The 13,642-nt window shown below is 33.9% G+C and overlaps 1 protein-coding gene across 1 annotated transcript in view; it reads left to right on the top strand.

The window, feature by feature from the left end:
- The window catches only part of LOC100367396 (regulator of nonsense transcripts 1), a 38,025-nt gene that overhangs the window by 3,524 nt on the left and 20,859 nt on the right, over positions 1–13,642 (top strand). Inside the window, exons 2-4 of the mRNA XM_085506888.1 lie at positions 1,914–2,056; positions 5,129–5,218; positions 8,334–8,543. Of these exons, the coding sequence (XP_085363014.1) occupies positions 1,914–2,056; positions 5,129–5,218; positions 8,334–8,543 (443 nt within the window). The remainder of the gene's footprint in view (positions 1–1,913; positions 2,057–5,128; positions 5,219–8,333; positions 8,544–13,642) is intronic.

Genomic DNA, 13,642 nt, shown 5'->3' on the forward strand with positions numbered 1-13,642 from the left:
TGCATTTTCGAGCGGTCGAATTTTTCTGAATAGAAATCGGCAAATGAAAAAAATAGGAGTGCGAAACAGTGTGCTTCGTTAGTTTAAATAAAATGGAATGTCCGTCAAATTGACGTAAACTTACCCATTTTTCACGGAAAAAGCAAAGGTCGTGGTCGAGTTGCAGGCTAAAAAATTCAAAAATCAAAACAAAATCATCAATCAGTAAGTATTATGACAAGGAAAAAAACATCAGACGCGGAGAAGCGGTCAGCGCGTCAAAAGAGTTGTTACCGTAATGTATCAAGTTACCTCTCTCTGTGATTTATTTTTCATTGAAATTATTTGGTTGTTTTCAATTAATTTTAGCGTACCTCTGCAATTTATTTTAGCATTGTCAGTTGTTTGCTTCATTGAATTAAACGGAGTTCGTCCGGTTGCAAACAAAGCTGTCTCGCACCACCGAGCAAAACTTGCGAATGATCGAAGTACAGGTACCCATTGGACAAAAGATACACAAAAGTTTGTATCTCCCCGACCCAGTGCAATATATCCGGTTAGAATCAAAGCTCACATGTCCCTTATTTGAGGGACCAGGTTCTGCCGTAAATTCGGGATGAGATTTAGAAAAACAATAAAATGGGACTTTTAAGGTGTATTTTGGCGTCATTTTCGGACATTTCAATTATTCCTGATGCCTAAAATAGAGTCTAAGTTTTACCGTAGTCATTGACGCCTATTCAAGAGTATGATGTTTATTGTGACTAACGTGAATGGGTAAGCTTCGTTTCGACAATGAGCAGTTATCACTGTAAACAATGTTAAATTATTCTTCACATGCTCAGTTTATTTTTTGAGAACAATTATTTAAAAATAAAATCTCTCAGTCAATCAGAAACTCGGATTCATGCCTTCAGGGAAAGCCATGTTTGGACGCTCACCGGACGCTCACATCGATTTTGTTTTTCGTTCGGTGGGCTGATGCCTTCAGTGTAGCTTTTGCCTCTTCCGACATAGAAATCATCTGAATCTTCTTTCTACCCCTCTTTCTTTTCACACCACGCATAATGTATTGATAAAAATTAGGAAAAAACTCTGAGGAAATATAATGTTTGGTTTGCTAGCGAGCGAGAACTGATTTGAGAATAATTGCACATGCGCGTGATCTGAATGAACTATGACCCGTACAATTTCGATTTGCATATTGTCAATCAAAGGTCCTGTTATTTGGTTACTCATGCAAATTAGGCAATTGGACATAAACATTGCCACGTGTGAGTGTTTTTTTATTTTTGACCAGAAAATAAACAGCAATTTTAACGGTGTTCCAATAAGAATTCATTGGTCAAATTTTCACAGAATGTTCTTTAGATAAAAATCTATATAAAAAACGAAAAAAACTATTTTTGATTGAAATTCACAAATAAACTGCATCCCTACCTTAAACCATTGTATGAAAAAGTATTAATGCTATAGAGTAGAAATGGTTTGCATAAATTCCGTATAACAATTTTACTTAGAGAATATCATGGTGTTAGAGATTGCTATTTGAGCAGAGTGATTGTAATAGCATAGCTCGTTGATTGACTCTCTTTACTGTGTTCAGGAAAGTCAGCCATGGACTGATGTCTATGAAAGTTTTTTTTATCCTTTCTGTGTTTGTGTGTTAATTGTTACTTGAAAAATCTGTGAGCTGATTCTCACTTGCACAAAGGAAGACGCAGATTTAAATATTGCAATATGCTGTGAGCTGATACAGGTGATCCCATGTGAACTGAACTATGTGTGAACATTAAATACATTAATATCATCAAAATCATGCAGTATCTTGTTTTACACTCACAACTCTCTCAAGTTACCCATATTGAATTGTGTTCAACCCTTTGCTGTGTCATTGTTCAGTAATTATCTCATAATTTTTGAAATCTAAACAGCTAAATGGCTCAGACTCCATATCCCAGAATGGACCAGTTGAAGATGGTGTTGCCATGGCAACCCAGGCTATGGGGGAGTTGAATTTTGAAGAAGATGAGGAAGAGGCCTTTTACATGAAAGATCTGCCAACATATGCGTGCAGGTGAGAGTAGTTTCATATAGAGTCCTATGTATAGTTTATTTATTAACGCAATGCAGGATAATATGTGCATAGATTCATCATGTTGACCCAAATTATTGGCTCATAGAATATTATTTGCATGTGCCAGTCATCTAAGCTGAGTGTTAAGTAAAACAATGCCTAAAAGATATCTAGTGATATGAATAATTACAAAATGTTAACCTCAATTTGATAGAGAAAACAACGAAGACACATATAATAAAAGTATTAGTTTCTCACATTTTCTGTTTTTTCTATAAAATTTATTGCATTTCTAGAGTGTTAGTTCTGTCATAACATATACACTGTCTCAGATTATGAAGACTTCAGGTATTATGATTTTGAACAAAAAACCTGAAAAACATCACTACTGCATACTCAATTAATTTGTTATTCATCAATAATTCTTATATACTTTTTATTTATTAATTTCTAGCATAACTAACATGCCAAAGGGGCATTTACCAATCAAAAAAATAAATTTAAATGTATTTTTTGCAGATACTCACTGTTTTTTTGTTTTTTTTTGCTGGTGGGGATTGTTTGACTAAATTATTTTCATTTTTATATGGCCTTGGGAAATCAGCGAATTTGAATGGATCACGATATTTGAGTTTTTTGTCTAAAATATATGTACAAATTGAAAGATGTGTAGATAAGAAATTTGTTATTCAGCAAGGGAAAATGGGAAAATGTAATTTCGTTGTTGTCATCATCAGTCAAGTTGACATCAGGTTGGGGTTGAGGGTCTACTCGAATTTAATAAAACTGAACTTATAGGGTCACAATTTTGAATCACTTACTATAATTTTTGCTTTTTTAGTAGCACATTTATTTACATAAATTATAGAGATTTTTCTATGCTGAAAATAAATAGTATATTTAAATGATTTACCGTTAGTATGCAGCCAATGCAATTTTTGGTTTATATGCGCGTACTTTATTACAGTACTATATTTGAAAGGTGCTATTTGAAAGAAAGTATTATGCACTATAGCAATGTGTAATACATGGAATCACGGTTACTAAAAAAGTCGGTTAGGAAACGCTATTGTTAAAAGGTGTGAATCTGCCTAATCCATCAAGGATGCGTGTCGCGCTGTGTACGCCCTGCCCTCTATTGCTTGAGATTTCAAGGCTCACCATTTTGTTTCATTTTTGTGTCGATCACTTGATGTTCCGCGAATTTGAAATTTTAAGCTCGTTTTCGATAGAATATCCATGTTTAGTGCACAAGCGCTACGAAGAACTACACGTACGTCTCGGATGAGTACTCTTTGTGACTGTGATAACATTCAGAATCGAGAGTCGTCATTTATCGTTTTCACTGTTGTCATGAAAATAAGCTTGGGTCCCGGAAGAAAAAGTGACGAAGTCACTATTTTAAAATACATTATATTATAAAAAATACTACCAAATGAATTTTTAGTATACTACTGTGCATACTTATGACGGCTGTGTGCCATTTGGGGGCTTATTAAAGTAAATTTTATCGTTTTGCTTTCGCATCACTGTATCAGCCATTTTGTTTAAAGTCGTAACACTTTTTTTTGTAGACGCCGTAGAAATCGTTAAAAATGTATTCAACATTATCCGCCAGTTTTATATAATGCCTGTTTAATTGTTCTTGTCTGTCCTTGTTTCAGTTTTTTGTCAAATTTTTCATGTGGCAATATTCAGCGTGCCGTTAAATGCGGTTTTAGTCAACGCTACAATTTTTGAACACATTGGACTGTCGATACAACTTTCTAGCAGTCTCTTCGCCAAATCAATTTTTCGAATCCTTTTTAACCGTTTTTAATTTCATTGGAACTGCCTGTTGTTGCATATTTCGTCTGCTTACATGCATTTTGTAGAGCATGGGCGGGTCATTTCAGTTATCTTATCGCATATTTTGTTTATTTCCAACAAAATGTATGTGGTATCATGGTTCCTCATTAAAACTCTCGCATGGCTGAAATATAAACACTTGTATGGTTTCTTTGACGTTATTTTTTCTGATCATGTTTTGTTAGCTTTTTTATTTCAGTTTTCTGCCAATCTTGTTCTTTAGAAACGAAAATGCCATATAAGACAGGCAAATTTGTATTGAGTTTAAACTGGGCGACCGGTTTTGTCAGGATTCACTGTAACAACTTACACTTTAGTATTACTGAAAGTATCGACAGAGACACAATAAAATGGTGTGCAGTTGTTGATTGTAATGAACTCTGGGAAAAATGATGTTTTATTTGCGTGATTTCCTGTCTACAATTTATGTTAATGATTTATGTCTTTTGTTTCAAATGTTTACCCGCGACACGCATCCAATGAAAAGAACATGGTTTGTTTCCTCACTGTTTTTAGCTCCGCTGTTGACTTTGTCGAGCGGAGCTTATCATATGAGTGATTGTCCGTCGTCGTCCGTGTCAATGTTTTACTTTTTCGACTTCTTCTTGAAAACTACAAGCCTGAATGCTTTGATACTTGGTGTATATGTACCTTGGGTAGACCTCTCTTAGGTTTGTTCATTTCATGTTGATATCTTCAATTCTCTAATTTTGGTGAATATTTTTGTCATTTTTGGTAAAAAGTGATATTTTCGACTTCTTGTTGAAAACCGCAAGTGCAATTGCTTTGATATTACATATATAGGTACTACATGTGGACCTCTCTCAGATTTATTCATTTTGTAATGAAATCTTTAATTCTCTAATTTTGGTGAATATTTTTGTCATTTTTGGTAAAAAGTGATATTTTCGACTTCTTGTTTAAAACCACAAGTCTGATTGCTTTAATACTATACATATTGTTCATTTTCTAATGTGCATTGCAAACAGCGGAGCTATCTCACCTGACAGACTGCTTGTTTGATTTCAAAGCAAAATTTTTATATTATAATAAATCATATTTTATTTTTATAATCAGGAAACAATATCAAACCAAATTATTTTAAAATATATATGTTCTCCAAGTTTTAATTTTATATTCTCGGGAAAATATGAAATTACGGCTCACAAAAAATAAGATTTATTAGAATGACTGGTAAAAATTTATTAATTATTAATTTTTCAGATACTGTGGAATCCATGACCCTGCTTCTGTTGTTATGTGCAATAGTACCAAGAAATGGTTCTGCAATGGACGAGGCAATACATCAGGAAGGTATGAACTCTTGTTGAACCTTAATATTATACTATGCATGCATTATTGATGGCTGCTAGTATTACGTCTCTATTTGCATTAATCACTGTTCGCAAATATTAAACATCTCCGTTTTTTCAGAAGCTCCAGAAATTAGCTATCTATACGCTCAATAAGGCCCTTTGTGAGCATTCAACCTATTAAAATAAGAATGAAAAAATATATTTTAAAACAGAACTATAATTGCTTATTTACGGACAAGTCGTCCACTTTTTTGTAAGAAATATTTTTTTTGAGAGGAAAACTGTCTGAAAAAATACAAAAAGGGGTATTTTGGATCTATGGTATTACTATATGAATTGCTTAGTTTTTGCTGCTAGGAATTTTTGCGATTTAATGGTATTTGTGTATTTGAAAGTTGCTGACATTTGGTTTTTGGCTCGAGAAAAATTTTCACTGAATCGCGAAATTCATAAAAACTTGTCAGCATCAAAATTTTTGAATTATTCAGAACAACCTAAAGTAACCATCTTAGACACATGATTTTTTCATCCTGTGTACCTGAACAAAATTTCGAGTTATGACACACTAAAGGTAAATGCCATTATCATTTTTTTGTGTGTTTGAAATTGCTGCCCACCCGTACGCCCGCTGCGAATAACTATTCAGTCGAGCTGGTGAAAATCTTGAGTTACTAGCCCTGTGGTCGTTAGATTTTTGGGGAAAATAAAAAAAAAATATTAATTTTAACAAAATGTCTATGGATGTATGATTGTTGTCAAAATTATGTACCTAGAGGTCTGATGCGGCCGTTTTGACAGATATAAACGACAACAATCAATGGAAGATGCGTGATTTAGCAAACGCTCACACTATGCATGATTTAAACGCTATGCGAGAGTTCTGGTTGAACCTACCCTTTTCAGAGCTGGAGTTGACATGCATTTCATCAGTAGAATAAACACCATCATAGAAAGCTTCAATTTATGTAAGGCAAGAAGGCAAAAACTTTTGAACATTATGCAACAGCTAGATGAGGCAGTAGAGAAGGGACACATAATCTTGTATTGACATGTTTTTTTTTTGGTCAAAAACGACGTTGCCTTTCAGTTGACTCGCGAGAGTTTACCGATTTTTTGAACAAATGTTAAGTACGGTAACTATATCGTTTTGCGTCAAACTGGGTGGCCCGAATTTAAATGTCAGTGCGTGACCACTCATTGAGGTCATTGCCCATTGCCACACATAATTCAAACACGTGGTTATTAGAGTTCAGTCGAAGTGTAAGCGAATAATGCGATCGAAGTGTGCTGCAAGTTTATTATAGAAAAATTTAACATTACGCATGATATTGTATATTATTGTATAGTTAATATTACATATTCACTTTATTTCGAATAAAATAATTTACAGATGAGTCACAAGTATTTAAAATATTTTCTCCACTTTCGTTAGACACCTGACTCCGGGACCTGACTATCTTTTTCAATGATTTATTTGCCTAATAATTACGAATACAATGCATTATCAAGTCGGTAATATTGAAATATTCACAGACCCAATAGCCCGGGTTAGTGTCCCAACAATAATAAAAATAACTTAGTTTGCGTAATTATTATAAAAGCAATACATTGCAAAGTTGAAATACTTAGAGCCCGTGCAATACTGTAAACATATTTGCGTTATTAGAAAAGCAGCACACTAAGTAAACGATGTTGAAATATTCGAAGCCAATACAGAGTTGGATACAAGTTGGGTTATTACAGTACCGCCGGATATAATAACAAATTTACGAGATTGAAGCGCGGACCAAGAAAGAAAAGGGTTGCTAAGGTAACACGCCAGTTCAGTGCGTGACTTGGGGTCAAACTTCGGTCAACACACACTTGATGTCAGCATCGCCGCGTAGCAAGTTTTGCAACGTACTTGAAGTTCAATTGTGCCCCAAAATGATGTCGACGATCACTCAATTGTCGCAGCGCATGTTGTACCAAGTCCATGATACGTCCCGTTTCGACTTTGGCTTGCTTTTCCTTTTTAGTGCATGTTCTTGTTCACGTAAATGCGACCTCGCACCAATGTATTAAAACACTTTGAATTTATACTTATACGTGATTATATTTGGTCTACGTGAAACATTAATCTTTCTAAACATTTTCTGAGACCATGCATGATATATATTCACAAAATAATGCGATCATATTTTATATTATGTTGATCTCTACGTCTTTCTGGATCGTTTTGTGATTTTATTCCAAGGCTCAGGCAAATAAAATAATGTCAACTATTATAGACTAGTTTCCTAGCTTTTGGCTCAGCCAAATTGGTTTAATTTTTCATTAGAACTTTGTGATCCTTTTAATTTCCCAGTTCTTTGTGTTCATTAATGGTCTTGTCAATAAGTGTGAATTTATGCATGAATTTGCATAAAATGCAGTCGACCGGCGAGCACCCATCATTTCCGCGGGAATGATCGCTGTGCACCGCCCGTTTGTTTTCCTACTCTCCCCTAATACAGTTCACTGAATGTGGGTGGTTTTGCAGTATATGCACAGTTTTCATGCGAGAACACGTTTTATTGCCTATGTATTCACATCAGAGAAACTGTTGAAACTACTGTATCTTACCAAACAGATCAGTACCTTAAATTTTTTTTTTAAAATATAGTTCAATACACATTGTTTCATTATCTTGAGTTTCCAAAAAATTTAATTTCTAATTCAACTGTTCGTGTTTTAATTAAATTTTACTATGGAGTCTTGTGTATATTTATTTTCCTAAAGTTGTTTATTTCATGAAACTGTAATAAGCATGGCATATATACTGAAAAATACTTTTTTTTCACTTGGAATTAATTTTTGCTATTTTCGCTGAAGAAATGATTCAGTGAAAATAAAATCAAGCAACTATACCATTCTATATTTTACAACTTGTCAAAAATCAGTGAAAATAAATTCCATACAAAACGCCCAAAAAGTCTTTTCAGTGAAAATTTATTCCAGCTAAAGAAAAGTATTTTACAGTTTTTAAACTTCATGGTTTAGCAACTTCTCTAACAGCACAATGGACTTTGTAACTTTCTTAATTTATCTCAGTTTCAACTTGCATTAAATAAATTATTATACTTTGTTTTTAGCCATATTGTAAACCATCTTGTTCGTGCCAAATGCAAAGAAGTTACCCTGCACAAAGATGGCCCCTTAGGTGAGACTATATTGGAATGCTACAACTGTGGCTGTAGGAACGTCTTCTTGTTGGGATTCATTCCAGCCAAGGCTGATTCTGTTGTGGTGTTGCTATGCCGACAACCATGTGCCACTCAGAGCAGTTTGAAAGATATGAATTGGTAAGTTGAATACGTATGTTATTTGTATCGGGTTACAGTGTCTTGAATCAGGTGACACTGTCTTGTATCAGGTGACAGTGTCTTGTATCAGGTGACACTGTCTTGTATCAGGTGACAGTGTCTTGTATCAGGTGACACTGTCTTGTATCAGGTGACAGTGTCGCCTGTAACAAGTGACTCGATCAATCTCTGATTACATTTATCTCTTAAATTTGTATATCAATTTTGATCAGTGACAGGTAATACCTAACCAGTGAGTGTTGCTTATTGATGTTATCATTCTTCATGCTGTATATCAGATTTTCTAAAAAATGAAATGAAATGAAATGTGGTTGTTTTTATCTTCCATCCATGAGTCAAATGTCTCTTATCACTACTAAGTTGCCTTGCCTTGACTTAAAAAAAACATTCAGAGCTAAAATGTGGCATGTTCTTGTTAGGAAAAAATAGCAGGGAAAAATATTGTTATATGTTTGATGCATTGTAGCGTGTTGGTGATTTATTAGGCTGGTTCATTTTGTGAAGTAGTAAAATAAGGACATTGATACTTCCTCAATCTTTTGTCATATAGCACTCATGCTTGGTATGTCCATCCAGTTTTTTGTCTCTTTTTTGAGTTTTACCTCACACACTTTTTCAAATCCATAGCAAACCATGCAGAAACTAGAATTTTGGTAAATTAATCACGTTGTGTGCGAGTGACCATTGGAATCACATTGGATTTTGCAATATTTCATCCCTTTGGCTTTGAGAATTAGAGATTTATTGTTTATGCTTAATTGAACTGTCTTTATTGTATTTTCCACATACAAATACAGAACACATCTTGTACTTTGCTAAACATTGTTGTGACATTATGTTGATCTTGCTGCAAATAGACAGAGACAGAGCTGATGACAGTGATTATGTCTTGAGTGACATTTAAAATATGACCTGAGGTTATGTTTCTTGTTATCTAAATAGCATCCTAACCTAGTCGAATCGAAATACATATACGGATTTCCGTTTACCGTTCTAAGACATTTAACACTACCTCATTAACTATTTATTCTCCCTATGGCTCACTTACTAATGGCTTAGTCAAATGTAAAATGCTCAGAATATTTTAATATTCTATATATTGTACTGTGATGCAAACCTACCTTTGATTGTTAATTTTTTACAGTGTGTGTAATATTATATATATTGTGTGTCGAAATCTGTCTACAATTATTTATACAAAAAACAGTAAAATAATACAAATAAATTCTATTATAGCAGTAGTTTCCTTGGACTACAATGAAAACACATTTCTTCGTGAATACTTCCCAGTGCCTGTAGTAACAATAAATTGGAGAAGTCACGGAAGAATCTATGCGATTCTCACTAGAAGCTAATCTAGCATCCAAGGGGATTGCCAAAAATGCTCTTTATAAAAAGCAGTTAACACAAACAGATTGTTTTGCATCATGGCTGCCAGATGTCTTTTCACAAATTTCCCAAATGTAATTTTCCCAAAATAGATTCTGTTATAATGGGAAAGCAGCAAATGCGGATTGTACACAGCAGACAACTAGGATTATTTTGTATCTGAGCCAACAAGACTGGTGTCATTTCCCAAAATAAACAAATTTGTATATCAAATGAGAAAATCTGAGTGCACACATCACAGCTAATAATATATTAGAATAGCAGTGAACAATAATTAATTTAAACATTTTTCATATGATACAATTTTTCAATTTATGATTAGTTATTGTTTCTATTTTGATATACTGAGTGAATTTTTATTATTATTGGATAGCATGTTGGTGATCAATGATATCTCTAGAGGTTTGAAGGTCTGACTTAATGTATGTTTGCTTCTTTGAAATTCCCATAGGGGGGCAGAGTAACCTTTCTAAACAAATGTGTGATTATTTTTGCAAAACGGAAGTATCAGTTGTATTAAATTTGTTGTTACACTATTAGTTAATTTCTCAACTAAATAAACAATAACCTTTTCTTTTGTTTTCTTAAATGGAGAAATGCAATGTGCACTGTTTTGTTGGAATAGCGAGAGAGACACCATGTTCATTTTATTTATTTGTTTGAAAGGTTTTTCTTGTCTGTTGATTTTATCTTGCATCAGCGTAGGCGTTTAATTTATAGGTGCTTCCACAGGTTTCAGTGCTTTGCCTGGTGAGACAACCTCAAGTCCCAGCATTCACGACTTCTTCTACAGGTTTCAGTGCCTTGCCTGGTGAGACAACCCCAAGTCCCTGCATTCACGACATCCTCTGAAATGGAGATTTGAATAAAAAAAAAGTTGTCTGAGTTGTTGCTTATTTTTTATGATCACCAATGTTGATTTTTGTCACTTTTAACAAAGTGGTTCAAAATTACATGAAATTGTTTAAAAACAAATGTTTTGCGAGAGAATTTATTTAAACATTCAAAGTCCATAATAAGTACCGGTAATATTAAAATTATTATAGTAAGAATAGTTTGGTTACCATGGAACTACAAACCCATGGTAACGCTGAGTTCGGATTGTTTACATAAATACACCTAGTTGTAATAGTATGTCATTGTTCAAGTAGTGTCAGTATGTATTAAAATAGAACTTGCTATTTACCTATGGTGACCTTTGAACTTTCAGAAAAGTTTAGTTTTCAATGTCAGCAACTCAGAACTGAATTATTTTTTTACAAATTATAATTTCTTATCACAAAAACATAGTTATAATAAAATGAAGTTAATAATTGTTGAAAAAATAATGGCAAAATTTGATTTGAACTCTTACCTGTCCATTTGCTGGGTTGTGATGTTACCAATTTCCACAAAATGTATTATCTGGCAAAATATATATTGTAGTTGGTGTGTTTTCCAAGAGTCACACGCATTTATTTTCTTTGCCAAGTTTGCTACTGTGATGATTTGAGGTTGTGACTGTAAGTTTAGTCATTTTCATAATGATATTGATATATAGTATGGGACATCTCTTGATGACTTGGGCTCAGTTCTAGACCTAGAAATTGAGTAATGAGCCTCTCCAGTGCGTTATTCTCCTGTTGAATTTGGTGACAAATACTTACTTGAATCTCTCTACTCTGAGAAGTCAGTACAGTGTTTATTGTAACTAGTGTGAATGCGCAAACTTCTAGTGAAATATTATTTATGAAGTTTGTGTCAGATCACTTCAGCCGCTTGTCAATCATCAGTCAGGAATTACAAGTCACAAAGCATGGTTGTTTAAAACTAGGTTTAGTTTTCTTTTCCAACTGAATTGTGTTGTAAAGTAATTAATATAGTATATTCAATACTAATTTCATGGGGACAAAGTTTTTGTGTCGATTGTAAAATCTTATATTGCTTTCCAAATGGTTGTCACTGCGTGTCGTAATCTGTTTTATGATGTCTCCTATTGTACATTAGTAATTTATAATAATATAAAATTTGATATTTGATTGGCTTTGCAAAATTTATATTATCTTATTTTGGCCCGTTTTATCACTGATTCCAATATAAACTTTTTCCAACAATTCTGATCTCTGTAGATCTCATTCATATTACGGGCTTACCCTTGGTATTGTCTGTTCGCTTTAGTCTAAAAATTTGTGATTGTGATTTTATAGCACCCCATACAACCATATTCAACAGTACCCATTGTGGTACAGATATTATAGCATCCCATATGACTTTGAATAGCTACTCATTGTAGTGTTACCCCCCCCCCCCAATACATCGACACCTCATATACTGTTTTAGAGTCCCCATACAGTGCCTCATGTGCTGTTATGGCACTGCTATCAAGAACAAGTACTAACAGTGCCCCCCCCCCCCCCATAACTGATGTTACAGAGCCCTTTTCTGTATTGAATTGCACCTTCCTTCTTAATCAGTGTCCCATGTGACATGTGTTCCTCCACAGTCTCTTTGAACCCACTCAACAGTGCCATAATGTACTCCCAATCTTACCCAATCACCATTTTTATCCTTTTACTGTATTATAGTTCTTCAATATTGACTTATTCAGAACACTGGTGTAATGCTCTGAAAAGACGGTCTAAAAATAGACAATTATATGTCGATTTGAGAATTCACAAAATGTGAATATCTAAAGTGAGTGATGCAGCTTGTTTGTAACGCTTCATTTTGCACATAACTGGAAATTGAGTGTTATGTCACTGAAGACATTATAATGTGATACCAATTGCTAATTTTAGTTGTTACGACATGTATAACTGCCATATCCATTCAGACATCCTAACATTGTCAGCTAAGTTGATGACAGGTTTGCTATTCTTGTCTCAAGATTGTTATGTGATCATAACTTGGTTAGATCCAGTGTGTGGTGTTAGGCTAAATCTATTAGCTTTACAACACATATTAGACACACATCAGTGAATATGTTCTGACATGTGAGACTACATCTTGCCTAATTTGTCTGTCCTTTGCCAATTTTTACCTTGCCCGTACCATCAAAGATGGAAGGGAAAGATATATTAGGGGAAAAATTTTGTCCGGCGTTGTCGTCGTCGTTGTTGTTGTTGTCGTCGTTAATAATTGTTATTGTGTGCATAATAACTTTACTAATTCTCTTCCAAACTTTATCAAACTTTATCAAACACCTTATTCATCAGTATAAAGTCTTCCCCGAGTTTGAACAACAGATGTCCTGTATGAAAATATCATGCAAAAATTGAGAAAATCTGATAAAATATTTTGACTGTTTCTACTTGACTGATCACTGGTGATACACATCAAAGGTCACTGATCTCAGTGGAAATATGCATTGTTGTATGTGTTCAATGAAGCAAATGATTTATCTTGTAATAATATCCTTGGTAATGTATCTCAGAATCCCATACTGGGTTTCAAAACCAACTCATGGAGAGATTGCACAGTCTGATACACATTTGCAAACCTACCAATAAAATCTTTACAGAAAACAAGATGTCAGAAAATCAATATAAGCACTCCTATGAACTGGGTGCCAAACTTTGATCAAGATCTGAAGCTAATAGAAAATCTGTTTAGTTCAAAGTTATCAAATCAAAAACAATACATAAAAAATACATTAAAAGCAAAACTTTTCATCCACATTTTAAAAAGAAAATTATTCTAAAATGTATGTA

This window comes from Saccoglossus kowalevskii, chromosome 13, assembly GCF_978046115.1.
Source record: "Saccoglossus kowalevskii chromosome 13, keSacKowa6.1, whole genome shotgun sequence".
Lineage (NCBI taxonomy): Eukaryota > Metazoa > Hemichordata > Enteropneusta > Harrimaniidae > Saccoglossus > Saccoglossus kowalevskii.